This window comes from Ursus arctos, unplaced genomic scaffold, assembly GCF_023065955.2.
Source record: "Ursus arctos isolate Adak ecotype North America unplaced genomic scaffold, UrsArc2.0 scaffold_25, whole genome shotgun sequence".
NCBI lineage: Eukaryota > Metazoa > Chordata > Mammalia > Carnivora > Ursidae > Ursus > Ursus arctos.
The window spans coordinates 10,651,292-10,667,048 of NW_026622930.1; the positions used below are offsets into that span (position 1 = coordinate 10,651,292).

General features: G+C 37.9%; 1 protein-coding gene across 1 annotated transcript in view; it reads right to left on the minus strand.

Moving 5' to 3' along the window:
* UNC79 (unc-79 homolog, NALCN channel complex subunit) overlaps positions 1-15,757 on the minus strand; it is a 212,821-nt gene that overhangs the window by 175,315 nt on the left and 21,749 nt on the right. The window contains exons 3-5 of the mRNA XM_044389950.3: positions 13,664-13,968; positions 10,315-10,485; positions 1,735-1,827 (exon numbers count right to left, since the gene is read on the minus strand). Of these exons, the coding sequence (XP_044245885.2) occupies positions 1,735-1,827; positions 10,315-10,485; positions 13,664-13,968 (569 nt within the window). The remainder of the gene's footprint in view (positions 1-1,734; positions 1,828-10,314; positions 10,486-13,663; positions 13,969-15,757) is intronic.

Sequence of the window (15,757 nt, forward strand, 5' to 3'; positions counted from 1 at the left end):
CCCGTCACGATGTGAGGTTAGCCCTTCACATACACCGAACTCATCAAATGCTCACGACGTTTTAAGGCACTGCAGGAATAATTATTCCTGTTTTAGAAATGAGGAAACTTGATCTTAGGGAAGTTAAAAAACTTGCTCAACATTAACACTAAATGGCAATTTACTGGTGAGCTCAGATACGAACCCACAGACCTCCAAACTCAAAGTACATGATTTTAGGCCCCCTGCTTTACTGCCTCCCAACTTAGAAATTAGGACCAAAGCCTCAGGAGGAGACGTCAACTTACTAGACTCCAAATAATGGGTGTTTTTGGAATATAACATATAATAAATATAAATGACATTTTGAGGGTCCTTTAAGCCAGAGTGAGATATGAGATAGAACTTCCAAAAAATTATATATTTTAATTACTCATACAATGACTCGATTACTCAAGGCGTTTCATATTTAAAGGGTAACACTCCAAATGAAGAAGCATTAAGATTTAAACATGAGGGGCGCCTGGGTGGCACAGCGGTTAAAGCGTCTGCCTTCGGCTCAGGGCGTGATCCCGGCGTTACGGGATCGAGCCCCACGTCAGGCTCCTCCACTATGAGCCTGCTTCTTCCTCTCCCACTCCCCCTGCTTGTGTTCCCTCTCTCGCTGGCTGTCTCTATCTCTGTCGAATAAATAAATAAAATCTTTAAAAAAAAAAAAGATTTAATCATTTTTTCTGGGCCGTCTGAGTGGCTCAGTTGGTTGAGCATCAGACTCTTGGTTTCGGCTCAGGTCATGATCTTGGGGTCATGGGATCAAGCCCTGCATCAGGCTCTGCACTTAGCATGGAGTCTGCTTGAGACTCTCTCTCTCTCCCTCTGCCTCTCCTACCCCCTTACCCTTGCTCTCTCTCTCAAACAAATAATCTTTTTTAAAAAAATGAAACATTTTTTCCTCATCCTGTGTCAAAAACTTGATTATTGTCTATAATATAATTAAGTAGAAGGTTGAAAACAGTGTCACTTTCCAAATCAACAATAAATGAGAATTAAAACTGGGAGTTCACATCTTTGCATGTGATGCCAATAGTCAGCCACTTTTTAGGTCAGTTTCCCAAAGTTCATATGTAATTATACTGATGAATAGAAATGAAACCTGTCCAACATCACTACTTATGGAAGAAATACAAGTCAAAACAATGAGATATTATTTTTTGTCTATCTAACACAATACAAATTTTACGATACTCAATGACAGGTTACAATGTACTTTCATATATCTAATGAGACTACTAAAATTTTTTCTAGTCCCTTAATTCTTTAATCCCTCTTTATGAATTTATTCTAAGGAAATAATCAGAAATATAGTGAAAAAAATTATGCACAAGGATACCAGTGTGGCATTAGAGTAGCAAATTCACAAAATACTAACAGAGGTTATCTTCAGTCATTAGAATCGCAGTGATTTTTATAGTCCTAATTTAACTTATGCCTATACACTTGTATTCAATTTCTAGTCAATGTCCTAAAATTGTGTCCCCAAACATTCTAAATATATCAAGAGCCAGCAAGATTAGTGCTAATAACAAAGACAAGGGGAAGTTATTTTGACTCAAAAGTCTGTATTATAACACATCTCCAGTGTGGTCTATCCACCAAGAGGAGTTCTTCTCACATGAGAATTTCTAGCCTACTCCTTTCATATCTTGTTTAACAATTGTTTTTGAAATTAATCAAGCCACTCGAATTTCCACTGACCTGGGTTGGATGTGTATTGCATTGCAATCATTAGCATGGATGATGCAGACAGATTAACGTGGGCAGGAACGCCTTCTCTCCTTGAGGAACCCACTGAAAAACACATTATTTCATTAGATACAATTAATCTATATATATATATATATATATACTTTTTAATTTGCATATAGCATGAGAGGTGGGAAGACACTTTGTAAAAAAAGCCTCAACCAATTCAATGGATGTTTTGCACAAATAAAACCGCAAAATCTGTCCTCGCATACAAATGCCACGACAGTCATCATCCACGGCAAACATTTCGTGAGAATCTACAAGGAGCAGAAACAGTGCCAGAGTGTGATGTAATGGTTTTATCAGAGATGTACTTAGATGGGATCTCTGCTCCCAAGATGTTTATACCCAGGTGGGAAAGAAAGAAAAAACAAAATCTTCCACGTGCCCAAAAGGCATGTCGGAGGTTATTCCACTAAAAGTAAAAATAAAATTTGCTTATTTTGAACCCAGCTTGAATGTGTTAACTTTTAGAGATGCAGATAAAATAACGGTCTGCTTATACTGGGGACCTTATTGATTCAGTCACACACACCAATTTCAAACCGCATACTGTAATAAAATTGTATATCAACTTAAAAATTATTTTCAACTCTTCACAGATCATGAAACAATTTTGTTCCAACCTTCATATGTAAGTCATCAGCAGCATCTCCATCACCAAGAGAATAACTTTTAACTTTCCAGAGCTTACCGTCTCCATATCCAACAGAGTTGTTTGAAAGAAAGCACTTTTTGAGTCTGTGAATAGCACTGTCACTGAACATTTTATCCTGTGCCACAAGTATTCAGCCACAAAGCAAGCTGGTGTCTTCAAAACTCATCTTACAGCTGTGTATCCGCGCTCTCCACATGATAACCACTTACATCCTGCTTTTAAGACATCTTTAAGTGGCTTGTTTACAATGACATCCAACACTACATTATATTTCTTTCTCTCTCCTTTTTAGTGGCATATCAGGTAACTCCAAGTTGCATTCAAAACCAGCACCGATGGAGGTCATTCAAGATAATACTCCAAAGAGTTGTTGTCTCCAAAGACTACTTTATTATTCTAACCAGTAATTGAGAGACAGCTTGCATGGGAGAAGCTTTAAAAGGACTCAAATATAAAATGAATTCCTTTTCTCAGGGATAATAGTAGGAGAAATCTCTCCTTATAGTTAGGCTTGTGTGACAAACTGTCAAGAAAGCATGAACAAAACGGTGTCCGGTAAGTATGATACCCTCCATCAACTCTCCATTTCCTACATACAATGGGGAAAACCACTAATGTGGGTAACAACAAAAAAGCAGATGACCCACAAATCTGCTTTACTTTATTTTGTTTTACATTAAAGTGCAGTATGTGGAAATAAAATCTCACCTCCGTCCATAAAGAATAAAGCAACTTATAAAAAAACGCATGTATGAAAGAACCATTAAAACACAAATACAAGATTTGTCGTATAATAAAGTAGAGAACACAGAGAAAATTTAACATGATTCTATCCTTTTTTTTTGCATAAAAGACTTTGAACACCACAATAGATGGTGACCTTTACTATAGCTTTACAGAAATAAGCAAGCAAATAAATAAAACAGATCTACCATTAGTTTTATTCTGGTTCCATTTACCTGAATTTGCTTTTATTAATCACTTGCAGCTGGGCTGCTGCTACCCCACCAAGCAAGCGAGAGTCAGGTAGATAAACTAGTTTGGCTGTGCAATATAAATGAGTATTACTAAGTATACAGAGATCTGCAGATCGGGTCAATGCTCTTGGATGGTAAAGCTGGTCAGTCAAGGGTGATTAATCAAAGAAAGAGAACATTGAGCCAAATCCTAAAGAACAAGACGCAGTTGCTCTCAGACTTTAGCCAGGGAGCTTGTTCCAATCCAGCTTTGGGGCCCATATCTAGAGTCTAACTCCGTCAGTTTGTAAGCAGAAAAACTTTAATAAGCACATCAAGTGTTTCTGACGCAGGTGGGCCCTGAGCCTGGTGGAAGGAGCATTACTAGAGGGATGGGAAATAAGGAAGGTGTCCAGGTGTGGGAGGGAGAATTGTGTGGCCCTGTGCCCTTTGCTTAAGGGGGAGGGGGAGTGAGGAAGGAAGGTCTTGTCTCTGACATACTCGAGGAAAAATAATTACATATATTTAAATAATTATATATACACATATATATGATCCTCTTGGGGTAAGTGTTTTCACCTTTGTTGAAGTTCATCTGAAACTTTTTAATAATAAACGTTTCTTTAAAAAAATAAAAACTACTATAAAGGGAGGCTGAGAATCCCTGTGCCTGGAGGCCTTTAAAAATGGGAGAGATGCCCAAAATGTCTCGATGATTTAGGTGAGGTCTATTTGGAGAAGAGCCTAAATGGCTCAGTGACCTTTGGCTGTCCCTTTTACCCCTACAAATCCATGCTCTCCCTCAAGTGTGGTCAACCACAAAGCCAAAAGCATTCCCCTGGCTCAAGCCCTAGGAAATTGGCTCCAGCGCCTCTATAAACAGACAGTGCCTTGCAGTTGCTTAGTCTTCTAACAGACTCAATAAAATCACCGCAATTCTAATTAATAAACGTGCACAGGCACACATCATTTATTGAATCTTGGTAAAAAGGCATGCATGATGTAAACAGATGTGTAGCTTGTCCCCATGAGGGTATATAAAGCCAAAGCTACATACAATGAAAGGAAGAAGAGAATTAATCAAAATAAGAAAATTTTACATTTAATATTATGCTCAGGAAATAGAATTCCAAGTTTTAAGACCTATTTCCTGATCCTCCCGGCACCACCAGAACAACCATTACCAGCATCCCTTTCCTCTACGAGCAATAACAATTACTTAATCTGTTCCTGCATTTTATAGTTCCTAATGTACTATCATGTATAGTTCTTATATGATTCTTACCAAAAGAAATAAATAAGTAGGGGTGCCTGGGTGACTTAGTCGATTACATGTCCAACCCTTGATTTCGCTCATGATCTCAGGGTTGTGAGATCCAGCCTATGTCAGGCTCTGCGCTGGAGCTGCTTAAGATTCTCTCTCCCTCTCCCTTCCTCCCACACCACCACCACCTGTACTCTCTCCCTCGCAAATAAATAAATAAATATATAAATATATAAAGCTTAAATAAATAAATATATGGGGAAAGCCATTTTATAAAGAGAAATCAGACTATTTGCATGAGAGCACCAACGTAATTATTAGGACTACACCCCAAGTCACTTCATAGCCAATGCTCTAGTGACTTATGCATTCAAAATTCATTTAAAAATTCAAAGAGTATTTTTTCCATACCTCCGACATACCAGGCATTGTTCTAGCCCTAGAGACATAGCCGTAAACAAGACAAGCAAGCCTTTGTCCTTATGGAGCTTAAATGCTCAAGCTATGCCGTCCAATATGGTAGCCACTAGCCATATGTGGCTTTTTAAATTTAAGTAAATTAAACTTCAATTAAATTACAAAGTCAGCTCTTCAGTCTCATTAGATACATTTCAAGTGCTCAGTTGCCATATGTGGCTAGTGTATTAGACAGCGTGGAATTTTATAAAACATTTCCATCATTGCAGAAAGTTCTATGGACAGCGCTGTTCTAGCGGAACAGGCAAACAAATATCCGTGAAGAAATATAAAGCAGGGCAAAGGGATAGTAGAAAGTGATGGAAGGTCCTGTTTCAGCTTGAGGGTAAGGAAAGGCATCTCGAAAGATAAGACATTTGAGCTGAGACCTAAGGAGAGTGAGGAGGAATCATGTGACCATTTGGGAGAAGGACTACTGAGAAAGAGGAAAAGCCTTGTGTCTTTATGGAACTGCAGAATGGCCAATGTGGACAGCACAGAGTGAACACAGAAGAGGCAGTAATGAAGTAGTAAGGTCGCAGCAGTGGTTAGAGCACAGAGGGCCTGGTCAGAGTGATGGAACGTGATGAAGGAAGTGACGTGGTCTGGTTTACGTGTTTGGAGGATAGCTCTGGCTGTTGGGTGGAGAACAACTGTAGGGTTGCTAAGAATAGAAGCAGGGAGACCAGTTCAGAAGCTGGATGGGTCCGGGTGAGAGATGGCAGTAAGAAGTAGTCAAATCCCATGAGCCTTATACTTTTGTAAGGGGTAAAGGTAAGAGAGTCGTCTGGGAAGAAGAAACACATCCTGGTGCCAGTTCTGTCATTAGACAGAACCATTTCCTGAGCTTTGCCAGATTGCACTGCCCGCATTAGCAAGTGTCTTGTTTGTGTAAGCAGAGGTATTTGTGTTCCATGAGATAGGGTTTGAGCACCAGATACCTATGCCTACAGAAGGGCATATCAGTTCAACATAATGGGAAGACTGAGACACCATGACCCGAAAGTCAGTGCAGCATTAAAATATGCACAGACTGCTAGATAAATGAAAATCACAGAGATAAGACCGCCCATCAACAATGCAAGGGTGGGGGCACCTGGCTGGCTCAGTGAGTAGAGCATGTAACTCTTGATCTCGGGGTTATAAGTTCGAGCCCCACGATGGGCGTAGAGATCACTTTAAAAAAAAAAATGCAGAGGTGCTCTGCAGAGGTCAGATTCTAGGATATCAAAGCCTCTTATAGCCATTATTGTTTATTATACACCAAACTCTAGGGGAAAAAAGTCCCAATCCCCAGAGGCTTTTCTCAAGCAATATTTAAGACAATAAAACTTCAGGACAACGTGTGAATTTGAGTAGAATATTGGAATTAGTTGCAATGGGATTTGACACGTCTGTCATATGTCTATGGGTTTGGTCTGTTATACATTTGTCTAACGTGATACAGTATCCAAAGGCCATTTCTGTATGTTATCTCACGGTCTTCACAACAAACATGGGGTGTGGGCAGGGGAGACCATGATTATTCACAATTCTACAGCTAAGGAAACTAAAGTTTGAAGAGGTTAAGAGATCTGCCAGGAATCAAAGGACTAAACAATTCAGCTCTTCTATTTCTATTCTAAAACACTTCTACCGATCGAACAATAAAGCTCTTACAGTATAGTAAGACCTACTTTATAAAAATGATCATTAGCTAATAAAACAGGTTTTATATATAGGAGACTATTAAAATGTCATCAGTATGTTGCGGTGGGTTCTGTCTTTTTTTCCTAGATATCTATTCGTTTTTGGAGGATCGTAGAACCATCACACACATCCTCTATAGCAGTAGCAGAACAAAAATGATCCAGGGCCAATGGTCTAGAACCAGATATTCAATTAAACGACAGCATTGCTTTTAAGTCAATGCAAAGATCTGAATGAATCTTTATTTTTCCTAAGGACAAGTGACTTTTTGAGGAAAATTAAGTTGCATGAGACTGCACAGTCTAGGCTACCAAGATACACGAGAAGTGTCTTTTACTGATATCATTGCTCAGGCTTATTATCATCTATGAAATAACATCCACATCAAATAATGTTCATTTGGGATCAGCTTTTCTCTTCTCTGCCAACATCTGAATCATCTGCCCAACATCCATATTTCAATTTGGTCCACAAATCACAAATCCCTTATTAGAAAAAGAGAGGTTTCCATGGTGAAATGCTAATGACTTTTTCAATTCTTAGTAATCCTTTCATATATATATATATATTTTTTTTTTAAAACAAAACCTATTGCACACACTTGGAATACAAAGAAGTATATCTTATTTATGGAAGGAGTTAAAAAGCAAAGGTTATGTCAAAGGAAATTTTGATAATAAATTGTAGTTTTCTCTGCAGCACCTCAGAAGGAGTTATTTAAAATAAAGCCACGGTACTTGGTTTACTGACAAAAAAGACGGAAAGGGCGTAACTGATAAACATGCAGAGCCCTTACACTGACAGAGCTGTGATGCTTCATTGGACCCACTTCAAAGCTCAGAGCTTCATATGCTATGTTCTTAATGATACAAACATTTAACACCTGAAAAACTGTCCACATTTTACATTTGACCTTGCAAACACCACACCGAGGAGAGAAAAGCCTTCTTGTCTTGATGACTTTTGTCAAGTACTCAGAAAATGCAACCTCCTTCATCCTAACCTCTCAGTCCCGAAATAAAAACATCCTGGGGGGCGCCTGGGTAGCGCAGTAGTTAAGCGTCTGCCTTCGGCTCAGGGCGTGATCCCGGCGTTCCGGGATCGAGTCCCACATCGGGCTCCTCCACTGGGAGCCTGTTTCTTCCCCTCCCACTCCCTCTCTCGCTGGCTGTCTCTCTGTCACATAAATAAATAAATAAAATCTTTAAAAAAAAAAAAAACATCCTGGAAGAAGTTAAATGCTCCTCTCTCATTTTGGTCCAAATTTCTAGACACTGAAACAACTTCCAAAGACAGAAACGACCTGGATGCAGGCAACATTCTCATGTCTGTTCATTCACGTGATTAATCTGGAACCCACTCCCCTCTCTCTTCGGGTCTGTGTCTTTGCAAAAAAATCAAATACAAAAGAAACACCTGGATCGTTTAAAAGAATGTGCCTTTAAAGGGTATTCCTACCACTTACTTTCAAAGATTTAAAGGTGACAAAAACCAGCTACTCCTCAACCCACAGGCGTGGTGACGAGAAGCGGAAGTCAGGAGTAAGAAACCAGAGTGACAAGATAAATGAACTAGATCAACAACTGGGTTAGAGGAAGATATATGCCTCTTACATAAAATAAGATTGATGTTATTTAACCTAGAATTAGTAAGCCAGAAATAACCTCAGAGATGGAACATGTTTTCCAAACCCCTCCTTTACAGCTGGCAAAACAATAGAGTCCCAGAGACATAAACAGCTTGTTCATAATTTATATGAGCACCAAGTCACTCTACTAATTAAGTATTAAAATTCACACAAATATTGTAAACTCAACTCACTATTTTGCTCCCCTCAAGTGCCAAGGCTCACACATTTAAATAAATAAGGATTCTAATGTGACTATAAGGCATGTTTTGGGGTCTGTGCTTCTAATTCAGTAGAAATTAATGAGGATTAAGGATGAAGAAACATATAGCCAGCTGTCCTGATCCGTGTGATGCATAACTTCAGGGGCATGCTCCCTAAACTATTAACTTATTCCTAAGAAGGAGGGTACAGTGAATTAGATTAATGATGACAGAGATGTACCTCACCTGTAATTCTTTTAAAAATAAATCAAAACAAAACAAGGATTCCTACGCCTAAATTTAACAGTGAACACAACTATACAATTCGGAGATGCATATCCATAAACGAAGTGCTTGTCAGGTTACACAGAACAAAAAAAGAGAATGATCAAATATTCTATTACTTCAACCATATAATCATTCTGCTAATTCTTTTGAATCGCTATGTAATTTAAGTAGCAGTCAGACTCTTTGCTGAAAAGACATGAAAATTACAATTCCCGAGCTAAAATTAAGCTTAACTGTAAAGCAAGTAATGGAGCTTAAAGGTACATATGTTTACCAATTATCGTTCCATAGCAACAAGCAACAGAAGTACATAAAATTAAAATGGTGAAAAAGGATCACTAGGAATGGAATGTGACCAATAAAAAAGTGTTTAAACGGAACAAGAGTTGAGGGAAGGAGAGAAGTAAACGAACACTAGTGAACACCCTGCACTGTGTTCTGGGTGAATCAGCTCAGGTATCCCAACAACCCAGGCAGCTAGTGTTATTATTCTCACTTTACAGGGAAGAAACAGAAAGGTTCGGTAACTTGCCTAGGGCCACACAGCTAGTTTAGTAGCAGAGCTGTTGATTTGAATCTAGATCTGTTTGACTCCTAAATCCTCCATCTTTTCAGGTTATCCCTTGAAGCATAGATGGATTCATAATCGATTTCTTTAAAAAACACTTTAGAAGGATTTTGATCATAAAGACCAAAACCCAACTTGTTTTTTCTCTTTGCTCATGTCAGGAAAGTCTATAGAATTAAGTTTATAAAAGTGAAACAGAATTCAAATCAGCTCCACATTTATAACAGAACCTTACACATGGGTCGCAAGCCTTAGCTTCTTTCCAAGTGTTTTCATACATTTTGACTCACTTCATCATCACAACATTCGTGTGAGGGGAAGCTAATGCTGCTATCATTCTGCAGATGGGGGTCACCCATGTGAGATGCTGGACACCACAAGCACAGTTATGGATGGAGCTGAAATGAGGATCTGTATAGCCTGACTCTGTCTGTTCCTCTTCCCATCACACCCTTCTGCCTTCATATGCAAAAGATAAGAATTTCTATACCTGAGACAACACTCTCTCCACCTTTTTTTTTTTAAGTGACAAAAAATACCATAATTTCTATGTAGGTAATATAGACTGTGTCTTGATATGTTTTCTTTCCGTTCTATAAGATCAAATTATGCAAATAAAATAATTCCAAGGTATCATCATCATTCATTTCTTTGATTCTCACCATAAAAATCATGCTGAAATGACCATTTAAATCATAGCACCTGTACACAGCAAGTAATTCCATTATAATCTTGAAAATCTACAGCCTAAAACAGCAAAAGCAATTTCCATTCGTATAATACATTAAAAGAATCTAGTATTAGGTAAGATTGAACTTACATATAGCCATTGGTAGAAAAGATGTGCTAAGATATTCAATAATATCCTTGTGCAGAAATGGAGGAAAGGTAGCTAACGTTGATATCATCGTGTAGGGCAAAGTACTCAGAATATCATCATTGAGAAAGGGTAGCAAACATGTAGTTGTATAAAATATCGACTGTCCAAGATCTACAAAACAAAAATGAGTAATCAGTCACTGAATATTTTGCCACTTAACGAAATATGCTAATTCTACATTTTGAGTTCTTAGGAACTGGCTTAAATTATAACCAATTACTGCTCCCTTCCTATTAGGAGCTCTGAAACATAATGTTTAGTAAAGTACATACACAGGGTTGGTTCAATAAATGGCTGGTGAATGATGGCATTAAGAAAGATAAATATCTATGCCATGAGCTTTTCCTCAACCCTTTATCAATCTTATGCATGTAATTCCTGGGTTTTAGAAGCTAAAAGCACTTTCCATGTGATCATGAATCCTGAAATATCCTCTAGCATTCTTGCTTCCATTACATTTTATACAAGAAAAATGTGGCATGAAGCCATTAAATTATTTTCCCACTGGAAGTTTTAGACAAGTCGAGGGCAAGACTGAAAATGAAACCAGACTATCTCTGCTCCATCAACCAAAGCACAATCTTCCTACATCTGGAGTCTTGGGCAATGAGGTAATGTGCCCCTTCCAGCACAGCAGCGAGAGGAAGCTATAAACTGACACTCCATGACCCTGTGCATTTCATTATGAATTACCACGGAAGGATGTGCCACCTAATGACAATCTTTCCACCAACACTTTTAAATGGGGATAGGAACAGTACCTACCACACTTCTAGAAGGACTGTTACAAGGCTTAAAGGAGATTTATATAGAGTGCTTAACATAGCACATACTGTGTGCTCCACAAATATTAGCCATTATTATTAATATGAATAATGTTACTATTATTACCTTCACAAGGAGTAAAAATGGAGGACATTCACCAAAAAAAAACCCATAACTAGTTAGCTTTAGAATGCATGTATACCAAATCCCAATATATCTTTTGATATTACTGGACCTCCCAGTAAATGGGTTATCAATTAAGACTTGACAATGGAGACTTTGATCATCTTCCTATCCATTCTAAAAGAAAATTTTTAGATTTGTTGGGTTTGCAGCTGCTTTACCTTCTTTGTGCAATTCTGATGCCTGATGTTATTTCCGATTAGAATTAATCTACCGTCTCAACAAGCACATCGACTGGCAACAGAGAGGATGAGGCCACAGGGCACCTTGGCGAGCGAGGGTCATTCAACCTTGGGCTCAAGTTGATGAGACGTAAAATTCACAGGTGTTTTACTAAGAATTACCTGAGGCTGTGCGTCAAAGACACCCCAGCTGCGCTCCAGCCTCGTTACAGAACATTAGTGCTGAAAGGGGCCTGACAGCCAACCTGGAATATTGTCAAATGAGGAAACCAAGTCCTGGAGAAGGAAAGTGATTGCCCAAGATCACCTGACAGGTGGGACCTGAACTGTGACATGCAGCTCTCACCAGGGCCCCGCACTGCCCCCTGTGGGCACACAGCCTCCAGCCCTAGGGCAGAGGTTCTCAAACTCAGGATACAAGAGAATCACCCAGAGGGCTCATGGAAAATCTGGATCCTCAGGACACACCCCTCAGCGATTCTCATTCCTAAACCCTGGTTTGGGACCCAGAATTCCACGTTCAAATTCCCTCGGGGATTCTGACGTTGTCAAGAAACACTGCTATACTGCTTTTTAACCTCTAAGGGATAGTCTAGTGAGGTGTTTTCCTCTCTTCTAAGCTCCGTTATGCAGAACAAGAACACAGTGTATAGATAACAGTGAAGAGTAAAGTTGCAACATAGTTGGGGTATAAAAGCAAATATAATAAATCATGCCCCCTGAAATTGTCATAATTAAACATTAATTGCAATTAAATGGGTTGTGAGTTACCAAACTGAATACTTATATCTGAATCAAGGGGCTCGCACACCGTGGCCCATCCCAGGACCAGGCAGGTCTATAGTGACCTCAGGACTGGTTGTCACAAAGGAAAAGTACTGACAAGCCCATCACCACCACGGTAGGCTCTGTCAGTCTTATGTTCAAAGAGTCGTCTCTCCTTTAAGTTCTGAGTGGGGATGGGATCCCAGTGAAAGTGACCAGGCTTAAACAGCTACAAAATGACACAACAGGCAATTTTACAAATCTGTACATTTTTAATATTCGCTACAATACGGAACTGTAAACATAAGAAGAAACAAATTCAATAATCATTATTTCATCATTTTTATGAAAGTAGATTTCTTTTTAACTTTTTCATTAGGAGCACATCTTACTAAATAAACCATTAAGCATTCTTAGGAGAGTTAGCCACAACTCAAAGGTAAAATAACCGCCAAGACCCACCCACTTCCCAAATTCCAATTTTTCTATATAGTGAATTTTTGGTTATCATTATTTCCAGAGATCAAATTATCAGTGCTTTAAAGTTAGAACAACTGATGTTTTAAACATTCATTCTCTGAAAAAAAAAACCTTCTCTTAATGCATGGGTTTTCCATGTGATTCTCAAAAATATACTACTGAATAGTTAAGCAAGAGATAGTATGATATTATTGTACTCCTTTTTATGGGTTAGAAGAATCTGGTAAGCAAGCAAGATAATGAACTTGACTAAAACACACTGCAGAAAGGGAAAGCATTAAGAAAAGGGGCACGCTCTTAATAGGAACACCACTAATACTGCATAGTAGATACCATATAAGCTTAGAGCATCACTATACACTCGACCAATGACAAGCGTTTTGTAATAACCATCAATGGCTCGTGAAATTTGGAAGAGTTCTTAGAGATTTCTCCTTATCGAACCTCCTGGATTTAAAAGACAGGAAAAGTAAGTCCCAGAGAGATTCTGTGATTTGCCCCCCAAAAAATCACAGAATTATTCAGTGGATTTGACGTGCTCTTTGGGCTCCACTTCTTACATTGTGGGGGGGGTGTAAGTTTCTAAATCTTAGCCCACAAGTCATAATTTCAACAAGAACCTCCATGACAAGTAGATCAGGAGAAAAGAGGTCAATTTCCGTCAGAGCCTGACTCCTCTCTATGGCCTCCCTGTTCCCCCCAAATGTAGGCCCCTCTGGATAACATCCCTCTAGCCATAAAAGAGCAAAAAAAAAAAAAAAAAAAAAGACAGGATGGAAAACACCATAATTAAGTTTCCGTGTAAGAAAGGTTTGAGCCACACAAAGATCTCTCGAGCAATTTATTCCAATAACAAGTCTCCAGCATCCATAAACATACATGGATATTCTCAAAGGTTCTGATTAAATGCTCACCGTGTTGGCCATGCTGTAGTAAAGGAACTAGATCCAGGAGAGTCACCAAAGTCACGTAGAGGCCTTGATAGTCCAAAGAAGGGTAGTCTGACAAGTGAGCATCACGACTTTGCAGGCCGCGTTCAGAGGGAGCATCTCGCAGGACGCTGTAAAGGAGGGAGCGAGTAACAGTAGGGTTGATGGAACTGACCTGCGGTCTTAGAGATGGGGTGAGTGGGAATGGCACAGGAAAAAGACACATGGTCATGGGCACTGTCAAATTGGAGGCATCTTGGTTTTCCTTCTTCCCTGTGCGGGACAAAATGCTGTTGGGGGGACAAGGAAAAAAAAGAGACAACAAAGACACAAAGAACAGCACATTACATTGAAATGACACTCTAAAACAAATAATAAAACTCCAGATATATCCCACATAAGATGCAATTGCTACACCAACAGTGTCTACAAATCAAGTACGGGTCACATAGCTTCGTGCTCACAGAGATAACCAATAACGCAAGGTTTCTTTTGTGGAAGTTGCATTGCATCTCATGTGTTATCTGGTTAGTAAGGAGCAAAAATATAAAAATGCATGTTTCAGTGCCAAACCCATGTTTTACAGCTTATCAGTTTGGTGAAGGAGAGGTTTCCTCAAAAGAAAACCAATGGCTTCATCTAATGAGTTAGGGCTTCTATTACTAATTAAAACAAGCTTTCAAAGCAAAGGAAGTTTTCAGCAAGACTGTCTTAATCAGGTAAGTAAAAACCTGCAAAATATAGGTATGGCACTTGCAGAAACATGTTTTAGCAAAGAATAAACATGTGTGTTTATTAAGAAAGTCTTAAAAATCACATGTTTATTGCATCAAAATAATGTCTATATGTATATTATGATACTGTTTCATGACATTCTGTCAGTATCATTTGAGATAATGAAGTTTAAACAGGCATATGAATTTAGAAATAATACATATTTCTAAAATGTTAGCTAAACTACATTGGAAAAGCTATAAAATAATATATAGTAGATGGTCCATAGCATATGTTTGCGAACTAATGATAATGGTTACTTATGTGTGTTTTTTTTTTTTAATTTTGCATGTTGGGGAGGAAACATTTTATTCTACGAATAAAAACAGTGGTTTATTAAATAGTTACCTTCAAAATTCTAAAGACTAGGCAAGCAGTATCTGTCATAGAGCTGCACATCATACAATAAGATCTCATATATTACTGCTGCTACTTACGTTATTATTCATCAAAACTCACTAAACACTAAAGGAAAGATCATTTAGAAAGTTAAAAAAAAGTTTAATGGGAATAAAAATAAACTCTAGAAATAAACTGGCTTTCTTTTAGCCTTCCTTTTTAAATGAAAACCTTTTAGTAAAAGGCATAAAGCAGAAGAGTTGTTAATTTAAAAATAGAAGAAATGACTGCTTAGCCAGATGTTTAGGTTTTTTAAGTTAGATTATACTATTTATCATTAAAGACAATAGCTATACATTATAATGATAGTATCTGCTGCACTTACAAAGTGCTTTTATATAGTACACTTAAGTATTAATCAAAATAGATAACAATTTATAAATGTTTCATTACGTAAAAATAACATTGTTTTACACTTAACTCTATGTGCATCAAACATTACTAAGTTCTTAGTTAATGATATTACATTTACCATTTTGCAGTGGTGTGAAGAACTGGTTAGTGTCAAGCATGCTTACTATTTCAAATTTACATTTATTTCTATTTACTCTTAGTGCAAAATATGTTACAATGTAAGAAAAATGACTACATGCTTTTTATTTTCCATGTGCCTAATTTACCTCGATTTCCTTTGTCTTCTGTTACCCAATGTCCAGGGAAAAACAATTAATAATAATAAAGATAATTTCAGAATAGTTATGTAATACTTCTTAGCAAAAATAACTTAAGATTTAGTGTATTTTTTTTTACTTTTAAAGGGATTAAATTTACCTTTTTTTGTGTGTGATGTACTTAACTTAAAGTAAGCTTATACTTCACAATGGGATAATATCAACATTCCAGTACCATCAGATTTTCCATCAGACTTTATACTTTCCTCATATAACTTGATTACTCCTAAAAGTA